The 15,762-nt window shown below is 43.9% G+C and overlaps 1 protein-coding gene across 1 annotated transcript in view; it reads right to left on the bottom strand.

Annotated features, from left to right (window-relative positions):
* Nucleotides 1-15,762, bottom strand: part of LOC115391597 (PDZ domain-containing RING finger protein 4) — a 51,268-nt gene that overhangs the window by 9,017 nt on the left and 26,489 nt on the right. The window contains exons 2-4 of the mRNA XM_030095875.1: nucleotides 10,952-11,205; nucleotides 8,231-8,333; nucleotides 1,193-1,291 (exon numbers count right to left, since the gene is read on the bottom strand). Of these exons, the coding sequence (XP_029951735.1) occupies nucleotides 1,193-1,291; nucleotides 8,231-8,333; nucleotides 10,952-11,205 (456 nt within the window). The remainder of the gene's footprint in view (nucleotides 1-1,192; nucleotides 1,292-8,230; nucleotides 8,334-10,951; nucleotides 11,206-15,762) is intronic.

Here is a 15,762-nt window from a genome sequence, read left to right as displayed (position 1 = left end):
TAAAAGCAAATCATAAATGCGTGGAGGAATGTTAAACCTCAAAACCGATTTAGTCGGAGGAGCGGAGATTTCTCTGTTGTTTGGATGCTTTATTGAGGCTCTCTGATCCAGCAAGGTGATCATTGTCGGTTTCAACAAGAGCGTAATATGCAAATGTGAAACTTCAAAGGAGTGAAATATCTGTAGAATATGTGTATAGTGTTTGCCCTGGGAGTATTCATATTCTCAGTTTTCAAGCAGCTTGCAGTTCTAGCTCTGCTGGTTGGCATAAAAACAGCCGGCGGGAGGAGGGTGCACGTATGTTGCATGTTATTTTCAGTAGCTCCAGGAAGAGTGAGAAAAAAGATAAAAGCAGGACAACTTGTGCCGTGCCTGAGATTCCCTCTCAAATCTGAAGATTCTTGAAAAATATCTGAGCTGACCACCTTGGATGTGCTTCACACTTTATATAAATAATGACACCAAATTCATAATTTAGCTGGTAACACCATTTCTCTGCAAGTAAACAATACACGGACCAGGAAACTTCATATTAATCCCTGTAAACAGAACACAGTTAATTGAGCTCAGTTGTGTCTGTGTGTGTTTTTCCCACACTTGCCTCACTCTGTAAATAGAGAATGATTTCAGATGGAGGGCTGGATCACAGAAGAGGGAAATAATGCAGCCAAACTACTTCATTTTACTTTTACTGACCACACTGAAACACAAATATACATCCTTTCCTCTTCCATTTTCTCCTCTGAAGTTAACCTCTGTAAATGACAACTTGATGTAGGAGTTATAACCACACAGACAGGGAAAGCACGGAGAGGAGATACGAAAAACATGATGAAAATGTGGGTGCATTTAAGACAACTTCATAATAGATACTTATAGAAGCTATTCCTGTGTTTACTGCCTGTAATGTCCTTATTTGTTACACTTAAAACTGCCATTAACCATTCCATATGCATTCATCTGTTCAATCAATCAGATTGCAGCTCACTCACGCTAATCACAGATATTATTTCTCTGTCTGCACTTGCACGGTCACAGGAGTTGTGCACAGAAGTTCAACTTCTTCATTTCTCAGCGTACTTTTGGTAACTCTGAGAATGGAAGTGTTTAGGTACCTCTACTCTGTTGCATAAAGCAAATGAAACTCAGTGTGATTTGATTTTCGCCCCTTTAATGGACACAACCTCCTCACCTCACTGACGTAGATGGCCACATCCTCCTCTTCGTCCGTCCTGTAGCACAGCGTTAGCCCCAACTTCTCTTGGCTGCCGAGTCGACACAGTTCCACTTCCTATGCAGATCAAAGGAGAATAAAAAAAAAATAAGGAAATGTCAGAGCGATGCTCCGTCTGCTGGATCTGACTGAGCGATGTGAGCGAAAGCTGCAGGTAAACTGCTGCTGTGGGTCCAGTGCTGCCGACGCTCGCCCACCTTTTGTGGGAGAAACAGAAACCAAACGAATTCCGCACACCTGGCATGAAACCGAAGCCATGATGCGTAACGACGACTTCACACAAACACAGAAAGGAGCCCATCCAGTGAAGATCAAACACCGAGGTTCTTTAAGTTCCTCTGCAAAAATCCCCACTTGTTTATGAGCCTCTCGTTGAGTCTGGGACGCCAGCTGAAGGTTTCTGAGTGTGAGACTGTTTGATCATGAAAGACACTCTCCCAGAGTTTGATCGAAGAGGCTTTGATAAATGTCAGAGGACCTGGAGTGCTTTTCTTTCAAGTTGTTGCCAAGTTATAGAATATTAGACTATAAATAAACTATAATTATGCTAATGCCATCACAAATAAATATTTGCTCCGGCTCCAAAGCGTTCCTCGTCTTCCCGAGAGGAGAGAGCAACAAACTATTGACTTACAAATCAGTGGTCCTTCGTTTCCCCCTCGAGCTTTTTGGGATACGGCTCTGCTCCTCGGCGTCTGCGTGAATTCTTCATTTACGTTCAGAAACACAATAAATACCGAGCCAGACCTAATTAATTGATGCTGGAAGTATTCCTCGGCTCAGATCTGTGTGTTCCGGTGCGTTTTATCTTCCAGGCCGCACTCACACATCCCAACACGGCGCAACAGCACAAGCCGGCGCTCCATCTCCAAAACGCTGAAACACATCAAGGGTGTTGGAGGGAATCAAGTGTGAAATGGCCTCTCCTCCCCAGGTCTTCATTAGAGCAGAAACACAGCGGCGCTCAGCGGCACGGCCGCGGCGGCTGAGTGGAGGGCGGGATGGAGGGAGGGCGGCGCGAGATGAGGCGGCGGGCGAGAGGGCAGCGGCGGGGCGGCGGGGGCCGGGTCTCGTGCAGAAGCAGAGAGATTCATTTCCTCTGTGACGTGCGCAGCGCGGCTCGGCTGGTTACGCGCGTCACATGCGGCGGGTCGGCGGGAAGCGGACGGGGGTGAAGTCCGACCATGTCGGGGCGATATATGGAGGTAAAAAGGAAGAGGAAAAAAAAAAAAAAAAAAAAAAGGTCGTACCTGCTGCTGTTTATGACCCCCCCTCCCCACACACACACCTCCACACACACACATTTATCCTGGATTCCCATTTTCTAGCCTTCCCCTGTCAGTCATTGCTTCCCACTCGTCTGTGTCTCGGCTTCTCACTCACACACACTGACAGATCATTGAGGTGTGTGTGGACCCACACACACAAACACACACACACACACAATCCTTCAGACGAGTACACACACACACAGGTAATTCCTGCACAAAGCCAAGACTTACGCTCACAAACACACTCAGGAGAGCACAAACGGTGAAAAATAGGAAGAGCGCTATCTGATCTTTCATCGCTTCCCCACAGCCTTCATCAGCTCCTTTAATTGAACGCCTCGGAAGCGGTGGAAATTTTAAACCCTGCCTGATGTCTGACAAAACCATGGGAACAAAGGAGAGATTTAGTGCTGACTACCTTCACAACCTCGGCTGCAAAAAAAGAGAAAACATCATTAGCAAATTTAAGAAAATGCTTCTAATGAGCTATCATTAAAACCGTTGGCGGAAATGTCACCAAAGTGGCACAGTTCCACACGCAAAGAAGCAGCCACGGCAGTAATAGGGGAGATATGGAGCCGGCGCACATCTTGCATGCTAATATGATGTGTGAAGTCGTGGGATATCTGTGGGAAATATTGAAATCAGTAGCAATGTTTCCAAGAGATCTGACTAAAAATAAACCGCATGAATTAATTGTTGAGACTGAGGCAAAGCAGAGGTGCGAGCAGGTACTGCATCATCCCTATCCGGCGCTGAGAAACTCGCCTAAAGTTACTTCTGACTAATTAATGGCGGAGTTCAGGTGCTGGAGAGCCGGCGGCTAAATGATGTGAGAAAATAGATTGCTACAATTACTATATGCTGGATGAAGCATCAAATCTGTATGTGTGGCTCGCTCCTCTATACAGGCAGGGACACAAAGAGCTCCACGTGAGGAAAATACACAAGACTTTCAGGTGAATCCATGTTTCAGGACTATGGTTCAGCTATTTGTAATCAAATAATGTCCCCATAAGGCGCACAAACATAAGATGTGTTTTCATCATCAGATGTATTTTTGCCTACAATATTCTACAAAAAAAACACTTCCACCCACTTGCTCTGGGTCAAAAGAAGTCGGACACACATTCAACAATCTAAAGCTGCTTTCGGCTTCATATATTTCCTCTTCTCGGCTCTTCGCCTCTCAGGCAGGGGATTGCGGCGTGGCACGGGGATCAGGGCTGACAGTAAATTAATGACCGCGATGGCGTGATTAAGGGGAAGATTGCCGCCCGTCATCAAAGCCACGCTGGATGCTGTCATAATAATCGCGCCTTTGATTGCCGGTAATTGAAAATGGACTCACAAACGCACGGCCGGCCGGCGCCGGCTGACAGAGGCACGGCCACCTCGTGGTACTTCGCTTCCTCAGAACTCACCAAAACTAATCAAACGCTCCGTTACTGACATGGCGCCGGGGCCACATATGCACACATCAAAGGATCCTTGGAAATATATGATGTTTCCGTGTGAAATACCAGCTTTAGGACGCGGTTCATGTTTTCCATTAATCCAAACAAGACAACCATCACAGAGGACAAAGATGTTTCAGACTCCTGGTGGCAGAGAAATTCTCCCTCTATACACTGTGTAATTAAATTGAAGTCACAATATGATTGCCTTTTCCCTATCTTGCCACATGAAGCAAGACTCGGTTTAAAGTCTTACCTCGAGGTTTTAGAGCTGGATAAAGTGCGAGTTAGTTCCCATTGATCTGCTGGCCGGGAGAAAATGGGTTACTGTATTGAACCGGAGAATGAGTTTAGACTGCGTGTCACCGCAAAAGCAGCCAGTAATCAGATTTCTACATTTTTAACTTTAACACAGAATATACCTCTCATCTGGGGAGAAGGGGCTTCGCAGCTGTGGAAAAGCTGCAAGTTTTAATTTTCCATTGTTGTCAGGACGGTACTGGGATTTCATTCCAGGTGTTTCTTTCCACTCAGCTACAAAGAAAGGACAAAGTCAAAGTGTTGCAAAGACTTTGAAACTGCAAGATGTTGAGCTGTGTTAGTAACATCCAGGTCTTATGAACCTCTTACTGACGGTGATTTGCAGCCCGTCGGTGACAGTGAGTTGGTGCTAATAACCCGTATGACTGATCTGGGTCACTTTGCAACATTAATTAAAAGTGTTGTGAGAATCAGTCACAGTTCTCCCATCCTTGTCCTTTTTCAACAACTCATGAACACTTCAATAGTTTATTTTACATCAGTTATATTATAATTTACTAATTATCCAACACCACATAAATTGACTTCAACAAGTATGACTAAATGTATTCAAAAATTGCATTTATTTGGATTTTATTTCCATACAATTGTCAAAAAGTGCAGTGAGACTGCTCACTTGTCCAGTATAACTTCATTTTTCAATATCTGGCAGCTGTCCAGCGTTCGTGCGTGGTTTTGACTGTGCATGCTGCAAATGTTTGACAAGCTGGTGAATCTCGTCCGTGGTCGGATGGTCTCGTTGCCTCCAGGAGTGATTGATATGAGAAGTACGCATGCCAAACCATGCCGGTAGCAGCAGAATATGAATGTAAGAGCGAGGTTTGACTTGCCAGATATAGCATAACCAACTACTTCATTTGGCATTCTTCTCTCATTTTGCTGTTTGCTTGTTTTTCTTTTTTTGCCATGGGAGACTAAAACTGAGAAATCTCTCTATTTCTCCATGCAGCGAATGATCTGACTTGACAGAGATTTGGCTTCTGCAGTAAGCTTGCTTGCTTAGATGAATATTTGCCAAGATGTGCAAAAAAAAAAAAAAAAACATCGGTGTGGAAAGTGTTTAAACAAGAGCAAACACTGAGACAAAGGTGTAGTTTGGACGTAGTTTGGATGAATGTGGGACTTGGAGCAGAGACACCCCAAGATGGATGAAAAAACTGTTTCTGGCCCAAACATCAATACGAAGGACCATCATCATCCCGACTTGTGCTTGTGAGCGTTTGGTGGGGAGTCTCTTGTGGGTTTTATGCATCTAGTGGTACCAGCAATCTGGGATTACCCATCCACCCAACTCTTTTTTTTTTTTTCCACGTCGATGGCAGGCCAGAGCTAACTCTTTTATTATTGTTTGGCACGTCCAAAGTCAGGGACTAGATCACCCAAAACGATTGCGATGGTTGATTGTGTTTCCCAGCTTTGTAGCCCAGGTGATGCTAAACGAAGCCAGCAGAACACCACGCCTGTCCATCTGTCTTCTGTTTCATTCAGTCCAACTTTGGGTAACGTTGGGCTGAAGGCAGCCGTACTACACCCACACAAGCACAGACTGAGAACATGCAAACTCCACTCGGAAATGGCTGAGATTAAAACAGGGACAGTTGAGAATGACGGCGTTAGTTCACAAGCATCGGCTTGCTCATCAAACCAACTGGTGACCCGAATTCAGGAGCAGCAGAACGTTTGATTGTTTAGCTGCAGTAACAGTGAATCTGTTGTGTTTAGCAGAACGCCATCCACGCATGAAGACATGTTTAAATGAGATCAGTCTGGTGTTGGAGAAAAGATAATGTGATTCGGATCCCATACAAAGATCCATTTATTGTGAAATAAAACATTAGCTGTTGTCACTTTCTTAAATTCAGCTGCTGTTGGGATGCTTTCAGTCACAAGTGTATCATCTCTGTAAAGAACATTATGATTTGGTGAAAGGTTCACTTGTAAAACAGTGTGTCAATGCAAAAGTTTAGAATCTGATAAACTACCACTTGGGCAGTGATAGAGTAGAATTTATTGAATTTAAAGCCATGAAATCTTACTGACAGTGATGTGCATTAATCACTTATCAGATTAAAGCCACTAATAGGTGCATCAAATTCAGATATTTAGTTAAAATGATGCCTGAGGGTTCAGGATACACAGAAGTCAAAAGAAAATTTGCATCCAGCAAAGGATTTTGACTTTTATAAGTGCTTAATCAGAGTATCAACCAAAACTGCAGCTCTTGGGGGATGTTCCTGGTCTGCAGTGGTCAGTACCTATAAATGTGTCTGCAAAGGTCATTCACGCAAAAGCCTTCTGTACATCCGGCACTTAAAGGATCTTCATCAGACACTCGGACCAACAAAGCAGAGACCACAGCAACACTCGGCAGGTGGTATTAATGTTAGTGCCTCTACAGGTGTTTATTTCCCTGCAGATCACTGGTGTATCCTGTGTGGCCACTTAAATGTGGTGCAAAAAACCAAAACCCAAAGACTGGCCAGAGGCTGCAGCTGCTTCCTGGTGCCGAGAGGACGAGCTCCTCAGCGGCAGCTGGCTTCTCTCCGTCCCATCAACATCACGGTCCGGGTTATCAGAAGGTGAATTACATTTAGACGCTTTCTCTTCCCCGTGATTGGAAACTGTTCCTCTTCTTCATCATCAAACGAAGGTAATTTAAAGACACGTCTGTTCTTCTATTCTTTGTTTCTTGTGCTCAGCGGGGGGGGATGAGGGAACAGGTGGACCCTGACACCGGTCTCGAATCCCCCCCCTCCACATAGCGTTTCCAGTTGACATATGGTAAGTGGGGCAGCATTAGAGTGGTGTGAACCTCCTCGGGCATGAAATAAAGAAAATTACGAGGAAAAAATAAATAAATAATGCAGGCCGCAAAGCTTACACAGTCTAACAGGATTTGTTAATCGCAATGAGGCATAGAGAGATGCTTTAATATATTATATTTGTTTCGATTTGACACCAGGGCCTCAGCGATCCAACTGGGTGCGCAAATCTCTTTAGGATGTGAGGAAACGGCTCGGGCTCAGTGGGCGGAAGCATTCACAGCAAATTCAAATGAAACAAATAGGAAGAGGGAGGGGCACGCAATCATCATAGATCAGACCCGTCAGGCCCCTCCTCCCCCCCACGCTCGCACCCCAATGACTCGGAAATAAAGAATATTGGACCGAAGCGGAGCGCGGAGTCTGTTTATCTCTCCCCGTCACAGCCGAATCAGTGCATCTGTGTGTATAGCTGCATGTGTCAGAGATCAACAGCTCCAGAAACATCGCCTATCCCACTGATCCTGTTACTTCCACACCACAAAAGATGCTGAAGAAATGACACGTTTCTCAATTCTCCCCCTTTACCAGCACCTGCTGCACACATCCCACTTTAATTGGGTTTGACAGTGCTCAGAGTCAAGTTTCTCTTTTTTTTTAACCATACTTGTGGGAACAATTAGCAAATCATAGGAAACACTACCATTGCAACTTTCCTACCGTTTTCTTTTCACCTTGAAATGAATCTAACTCATCGTTTCCAGCGGAAGAACGTTTTTTTCCTGCGGTGCGACTGATCATCTGTCACAGCTGATATTTCTGGATCGTCCTGGAGAATCGATTGCTGTTGGCAGCCTTATGCTAGAGACAGGTGAGCATCACTAATCATGGAGCTTTGAAGGAATGGAGCCAGTGGAGATGCTGGAGTGTTTTGTATTTGTGTAAACACATCTTTTCACATTCGTACCGACATTATCTAGCATTAATAACCATAAGATGAGTAGAACTTTCTCATATACTGGAGCCATAAGCTAGTTATTCACAGCACAATATCACTGAAAACTGACGATACCTCACAATTCCACAACCTTAAATCAAAATAAATCAAATTAATACACTCACAAGAGGGTGAAAAGACTCAGCACATCAGACCTTCGGCTGAAGGTCATAACACTGGTGTCTCACCTCGTACTCGAACTCCTCTGTCCTCTCTCCATCAGCAGGAACGGGGGAGAGGTAGTCAGTCCCTTCATAGTAGTCCTGGTCCATTGTATGAAGGGAATGACAGCTGTCAGGAGAGACAGAGGGGAAAAAGAAGAGGAGGGGATTTAAGGCGTCAGCACCAAAACGTTCAAACCTCAAAGTGACAGGACTCTGTAGCCTTTGTCTTAGCCCGAATCGGAAGAAGAAAGGATTTGTCAAGAGCTTTCAAAGCTGCCAGAGTGTGTGTGTGTGTGTCATAAAAGTACAGCCCCTTGTTAATAACAGCATATCCACATCCAGTAATTTGCTTCCTGCTCTTGACAGCCGAAGCTCCCCCACATTGTACGGAGTAATTCCATTATGCATCCTTCAGTCGGTGAACAAAGTAGCACTGTGAGGGCCGGACGGGACGAGCAGCTTCACCGCCACACAAGTCAGTCCCGGTCGGAAAGAACTTAAAGGAAAAGCTCCTCTGTGGAGTGTGTTCAGGGGCTGTATGACTCAGACTCAGTCAAGAAGCATCCTGGGAATATAACGACAGACTGATGAATGTCAAAAAGCCCCACGCCTCAGTATTATTCATAAAATGACATCTGATGCAGTCCATGCAAAGAAAATCATACATTTAAATTTACAATCTAGCTTAAGAAAACAGGCCGCCGACGGTTGCTGTATCTATAAAACCTGTTGTATATTGGATTGTGCACCTGATCTCAGATGAAGAGAAGAAAACGCCAGTTTTATGGGACACTTTGATTACATTTGGACTCCGCCTCGGGCTGTAAGTGTACGTTGCTTTGTGTTGCCTAGTTTTTTATTAGCCCATTTGCTTAAATCACCTTGTAAACCCTCCACGAGTCAAAATCGTGCACCGAGCATGCAGCTCCAATTACGGCGAGGAGCTCCTGTGGGGAATTGTGCGACGGCATTATAGAAGATATGCGTGTGTAACAGTTCTGATCAGGTCACGCGCGCCTCTTTATGAGCTGTGCGCAACGCCGCAAATCACCAATTTTCAACAATGATCTGCACATATTGAGCAGGCGACAGACGAACGGATATTTGAATATTTCTCCAATGACAAATGACAACGGCAACAGTATTCAAAATGTGTATTATTGGGGGGATTATTCATCTAGAGCACCAAAAGCCAACACAAACTATAATTTCTCCATTATTTTTTTGCTGTAAACCTCCTGCATTGTTATTGTCCCATCCCCTGGAGGAGGAGCCCAGATACTCCTTCATGCTAAACTATTTTCTTTCTCTTGTCTTTACCTCTCCTCTGAGACACCGAATCTAAAGCGAAATGCCAGGAAGATGAAACAACAAGCTGTATTTCCTTCTGTGGTTTTCCTTAAAAAGCTCATGTTGATGCTTTCAACTCTCAGGTCGGATCTTCCGTCTCACATAAAACAATAAAACATTACAAGGCATCCAGTCGAGACGTGATGAGGTTCCTGTGATTGTACCACATGTTGTTCTGGGAAACGACAAACACAGAAATGATCTCTTGCTTCAATTTTTGTTCAATTTTAAGTCATTCATGCAAGTGAAATTGTAGCGGCGTCAGAATTTGATTGCGAGCATTTATTAGACTCCATATTTCATGCAAAGAAACCACATTAACTACAAATATGACAAAGTGATGTAAATGCGAACGCTGAATGTTTTGAAAAAACTATTTCAACGTGGCGAATTTTAGTGAAGGGAACTGACTGTACAATGAAGGTTAGGGACAATCCAGTAATTGTGTTTACATATAGAGCATATTTGTATGCTTAGGACCACTTTCAGATTGATTGTGTGGAACTGAAGGATGTCTAGATGTGGGAATTGAATCAGGGAACGTCGATCGTGCTGCAAGAGTTTAGTCAGTTTTGAGTTTCTGGACAAACACGTTGGTGTGATACAACACATCCATAGAAAGTGATCTGCTCCTGGTTGACACCACCGAGAGAGGTTAATGGGCGCTTCAACTACAGCTTTAGAAGCAATAAGAAAGTGTAACTCAAACTACTTTGACGTCCCGAAACTGCGAAGGACAACCAAACCATCTGAAGAGCGAGAGTGCACAGTTTCACATGAAATCAACTAAATATACACATACATATAGAAAATGAATGTGTCCTGCCAAAAATTAATGTAATATTACAAGAACAATTGAGTTTCATCTAATTTTACGCTCCAGAAAACATATTTATGACTTTTATCGTCTGGCTTTGTTAATAAATGCTCTCAACTCTGTACACTGATCAGTCACTCCTTCCCTTTAGTTTTGTTTTCCTTTGTTGGTTTCCCACTTGTGAAAGAGCACATGAAGGATACCGAGGAGCTCGTTCATCAAACGAATCTATATTTGTCATCATCAACTGCAGCTGGGTGCACAGTTAATGTACTTTAGAGGCGTCGTGTGTTCTTCTGACGCTAATCCCGCAAACACTGATTTTTCTGCTTCATAGCTCAATAACATTTCTCTCCGCTGTTATTTCTTTCTCAATTAGCGTCGGTGCCACCAAAGTCACAGCAAGGACACCACAACAAACTCCCTGGAAGATGTGTGTTGAAATTAAAGAGAATTATTCAGAACTGCTGAAAGTGATCCCTCTTAATTTGTGTAAGAAAGTAGAAGTCACACTGTTCTGGTGTTTTTAATTATCGGGGAAAAAAGGTTCACAGAAATAGCAAGCGCATCAGTATCACCTGTCAGAGAGCAGGAAAGGACAGACGTCAGGCACAGGAGGGGTTGAAGGCCGCAGCTTTGCCAGCGCCATGATGTGCTCGAAGGTGATGTCGGTCTGAGTGCACACGTCCACCACGTGGATTTCCTGAGGGGGGCCGTGGGGGCGGCCGCTGGGGGTTCGCCGGATGACCTGCACCACGACGGGGTCCTTGGCAGTGTGGAAGCCCTCCACGGTCTCCTCATGGCTGCACCTGGACAACTCTTTTCCGTTGACCTGAGGAGGACGGATTTGGAGATTTGAGAAATGGGACTCATTCTGGTTTGTTTCTGTGAGTGTTTGTGTGTTTTTGTCAGGTTTACTCACATTCGCTTTAAACATAGCAAGACTGACACACTACAATTCCAATTGTTATGCATACGAAATAGCATCTATATCAGTGTGTTTCATCACGAAAATGCACTGAAGTTACAGAGGAGTGAAGGTTTAACGTGAAACGTGGCCGATCTGAGCAAAATCCCAGATCCTCAAGGCCATTCTCACTCACTGCTATTATAGTTGCACAGAGGGCACACGCATTTGAAATTTTGATTTGGTATTTTTATCCCCTGAATGCTTTCTTGATCGATGATCAAAAAGAAATCTTCATGAACACGGCGCTGGAAAACATACACACAAAATACAGTTTGATGCAACATTATCAGGGTGTCAGATCAAAGCCTGAACGGCCCCCGTTCCCTCATTCCATCTTCAGCCTCATCTCCACAAAATGAACTGGATTTTCTGGCAGATTGAAAACCATTTGCACTACAGCTGGCACATATAAAGCAAATCATTGCTTCATTTAGCAGCAGTAATTTCTCTGGAAGAGAAACCATGGCTGTGGAACACCTCGGAGAGGCTTTGGTACCGACGCCGAAACCAGAGATTATAATTTAGATAACTGCAGAACCTAAGAAAGAAAATAAGGTAGGCACGGAATAATTACCCCGAAGCCTTGTATTTAAATATGGCTCTGGAGTGGAGTATATTCTGCTCACACAGCGAGATGAAACCGATTCATATGATAAGTGTAAAAGTGAAAGAACGTATTTAAAATCGCACGTGTCAGTTGGGGAAAGACCCAGTGAGAAAACACGGAATCTCGAGCTCATCCCAAACAAAATGACCTAAATTCACGAGCCGTCGACAGTTTGGCGCGTGTGTGGCTTTATGTAAATGAACAGTGAAGAAACAGAAACCACCAGGGACCTCCCACAGAGGAGGCTCGCGCTTTCCAACCCTCAAACTCAACCACTAACGCTCGTTCTCCTACACTTCTCTGGGAATCAGACACGGTGTGTTTAAAGAAAAAAAAAAAAAAAAGACTCAACTGGTTTTAAGCAGAAGTGAAGTACTGATGGGACCTGACAGGATAAATGGTCTGTGAGGCAGAACTCACACATATATTTCATTTTTTCCGATGTGTGTGTCTACATCTCTTCATGTAAGCCTTCCTCATCAGGACGGCTCGGTGGTTCCCATCAGCTCTGGATTCTGACTTGATCAGTTTCTTCTCCATATTAACGTCTTCACAATGTCTTCAAGTGTCAAAAATAACAATAATACTAATTTTGCAATACATTTTTGCTGGATTATCTGAAATTACAGAACTAGAATCTATTAATTTAGAATCTTGAAAAGGTAAAAATGAAGTTTAACAAACACCAGTGATCAAAAGACTCAAAAATCACATCTAAAACCTTCAATATCCCAAAACTTGCTTGTGTTCCAACAGTAATTCACACACAAATCATCATCATGTCATCTCTGAAGAGTTATTCCAGCAATTTAATCTAATATCCCTAAGAAAGTGGAAAATTCACAAAAGACCGACTCTCTGAAGTGGTAGTTTTAGGCCTCTGGCAATCGGTTAAGTTCCCATTTATGTCCGTCCAAACTCATGCGCCACGTAGTGAAAACTGTCAAGGACTGTAAAGTTACTGAGTTTATGTGTGGTGTATGTTTTATATTGTTCCAACATCCTCAGTCAATAAATCTGAGTGGAAAACATTAAGTTTTATGGTTACAAAGCTGTAAAAATGAAATGATAACGGACTGTGTGACAATGGGCTAAATCAGAGCCGTCTTAAATACCTCTTCGCAGCATCTGTTTGATTTAGTGCCATAATTATCATATCTATACTTTATTTTGGGTCATATATTGTGTTTTTAAGGTCGCAGTGATCCTCACACTCAACTTTATTATGAGTTTTGAAGGTGGCATGCTGCAGGGACAGAGGCAGGGGATTTCACACTGCAAAAAAATACCATCTATATGATCAACAGGAAGTTTTAGAAAACGCTGTGATTCGACTGTCATGTAGGCAGAGGAAAAACCGATGAAGCTAAAAATGGCGTTCAATATGCTAACGTAAACATGAACATCTCAAGTAGTTTTGTCAACTACTCCATCTTTGAGACACATCGTTCCAGCTCTGGAATTTGTCCCTGACTTACAATATTCAGGATGTTACATAATAATTAAATAAAGACAGTTTGTGTTCAGCACAAACCTCTGAGCCAAACATTTAAAGAGCACAGTGACAGAGTGAAATGTATTCTCAGCATTCATTACTTTTTGTTTGTGGTACTTTGTTCTCTCAAGACTTTCCCATAATTTTGTGTTAATGAGAATCAGACACAAGTTGGACCGACGAGCACACGGCATAATGCCAGTGATTTACAGCTATCGCCGCCACCGGGGCGATAAAGCCGAGATAAATGTTCGATATGACATTTCCTATAATGCGTCCCTTTCTGATTACATGACTGTGGCTGTATTTTTCTGCGCCGCCCCAGAGGCCCCACAAAAAGCGCCTGTTAAGTAAGCAAATTCTTCATTTGTGAAATCAGCGGAGGACAATAACATCAACAACGTAATAACTGTTGCACCATGGTATCGGTGTGCTGCTCCCATTCCTGGGTCATTCCTGGGTGTGTATGTTTGTGTCTGTCTTTTATTGTTTGTTTTGTTTTTTTTTTCTATTTTTTATTTCACTCCTCTGAGTGTGTCTCTGGAGACTGAGTGAAGCCCTATAAAACACAAACAACTTATTTTCTCAGCCATAACAGCAGCCGTGTAGAACTCCCCGAGCTCCTCTCGCGCTCGTGCTCGTTCTCCTGCTTCCTGATGTGACCTTTGTTTGGAGCGATCTCGCATTAATCACCTGAGTGGGAGATAAACTGGGTCAACATCACTTCGGAGCGACCGCGGGGCAATTTGGAGGAATAAGGCGAAGGAAAAAAGAAAGGTGAAAACATGTGTTGGTGCAGCCCCGCTTCCCTCCCACTGCACTCCTGCTACCAGTCTTTTGGCCACTCAGCAGGTATTAAATTCAGCAGGACATAAATTACACTTAAGTATTGTATTAAAGAAATATGGAGCAATATAATAATTAGCTCATGCAGTTTCTCCGACTGCCTCGTTCGGGTTCTTTCTTCCTGTTCGTCTCCTGCTCTGTAGCCTAATCCTGGAACAGCCAGCCTGCAGGAGACAAAGGAGCCGGAGCAGACGAATGGAGCGGCCGATGGCGGACGACAGACTCCAAGAAAAATGATCAAATCTCGCCGCTCTCCCTCTGGTACCGACTGTCCGGTCCAGGCGCCTCCTCCACTCAAAAGCCACAGTGAAAGGAGAAAACCCTTTATTTTTTTTTCAAACTGCATTCGCTGGTTTCCACCAGAGCCAGATGGAACTCTTAATCCCCAATAAACATGAGATTATTAAGTAGCCTTAACTGGTGCATTGGGGACTTCGTGACTGATGCCTATCCAACCAAACCGCACCGCCTCGGTTAGTTCTGTGGGTCTGCCGTTCCTGTCTGACAGATGGGAGGGTTTCTATAAGCTTGGCTGCAGGTTTCCACTTATTCTCAGACGTCCTTACATTGAAGCGCTGCCTTCAGCGCGGTCTTGAAACAGAGCTTTATTCTCCACAAAGTGAATCCTTACTCAAAGCCCAGAGATGCTGAATGGGAGCCTATACGGTTAAATTGGCCACATTATTTGATCTCAAGCGCGATTTCTTCCCACGAGGAGCCCCCCCCCCCCCCCCCCCCCCAGCTCTCGGCCTCTTAAAGTTTCATCATGTATTTTAGCGGAGTTAAACAAGCATCAAAAAATCCTCTTGGAGAGAGAGAGAGCACATAAAGTATGCAAATACATATTCATTCACAAACACACGCTGATAAACAAAATCTGTCTGCAACAAATTATTTAGCAGCTGGAGTGTTTATGGAATCCCGAGCAGCTCTGCAGGAGCTTCATGGCCAAAAGCTGCTCCATATGCAGGCAGTCAACGTGAATTATCTCAATGGTCTGGAGCAAAACAAAGGTGATTACTCGTGAAAGATCATTTGCTCGACAACGGGGACAGGATATGATCAGGTAAATGTGAAGTTGGAGAGGAAATGGGCTCCGGGATGGAGGCGCTGGACGCATCACGACACATCTGCCGGCTGTTTGCACACGGATCTGCAGCAGCTGCAGCCAGAGGAGAAATGTGTTTTCATTCAGAGCCCCCCCGAGACGACCACCAGCTTTCCAACAACAAATGCAGTAAACCAGCTTAGTGGAGTGTAACAAAAGGATGGAGTCTCATTTTTCTCTGTGGCAGAATCCCTTATTGACAGAGGCGTTCAGAAAGCGTCTTCCTGCGACGCAGTCGAGTGCATTAAGTCTCCGCTTCGGTAAATATCAACGCTAACAAAGAAAGTCAAAAACTTCACTAAAACTCACTCCTTTTTTTTTTTTTTTTTTTTTTTTACAAATATGAGCGTGTAGCCGCCCACA

The sequence above is a fragment of the Salarias fasciatus genome, chromosome 7 (genome assembly GCF_902148845.1).
Source record: "Salarias fasciatus chromosome 7, fSalaFa1.1, whole genome shotgun sequence".
Classification (NCBI taxonomy): domain Eukaryota; kingdom Metazoa; phylum Chordata; class Actinopteri; order Blenniiformes; family Blenniidae; genus Salarias; species Salarias fasciatus.
This window is presented reverse-complemented; position numbering and strand designations above follow the sequence as displayed.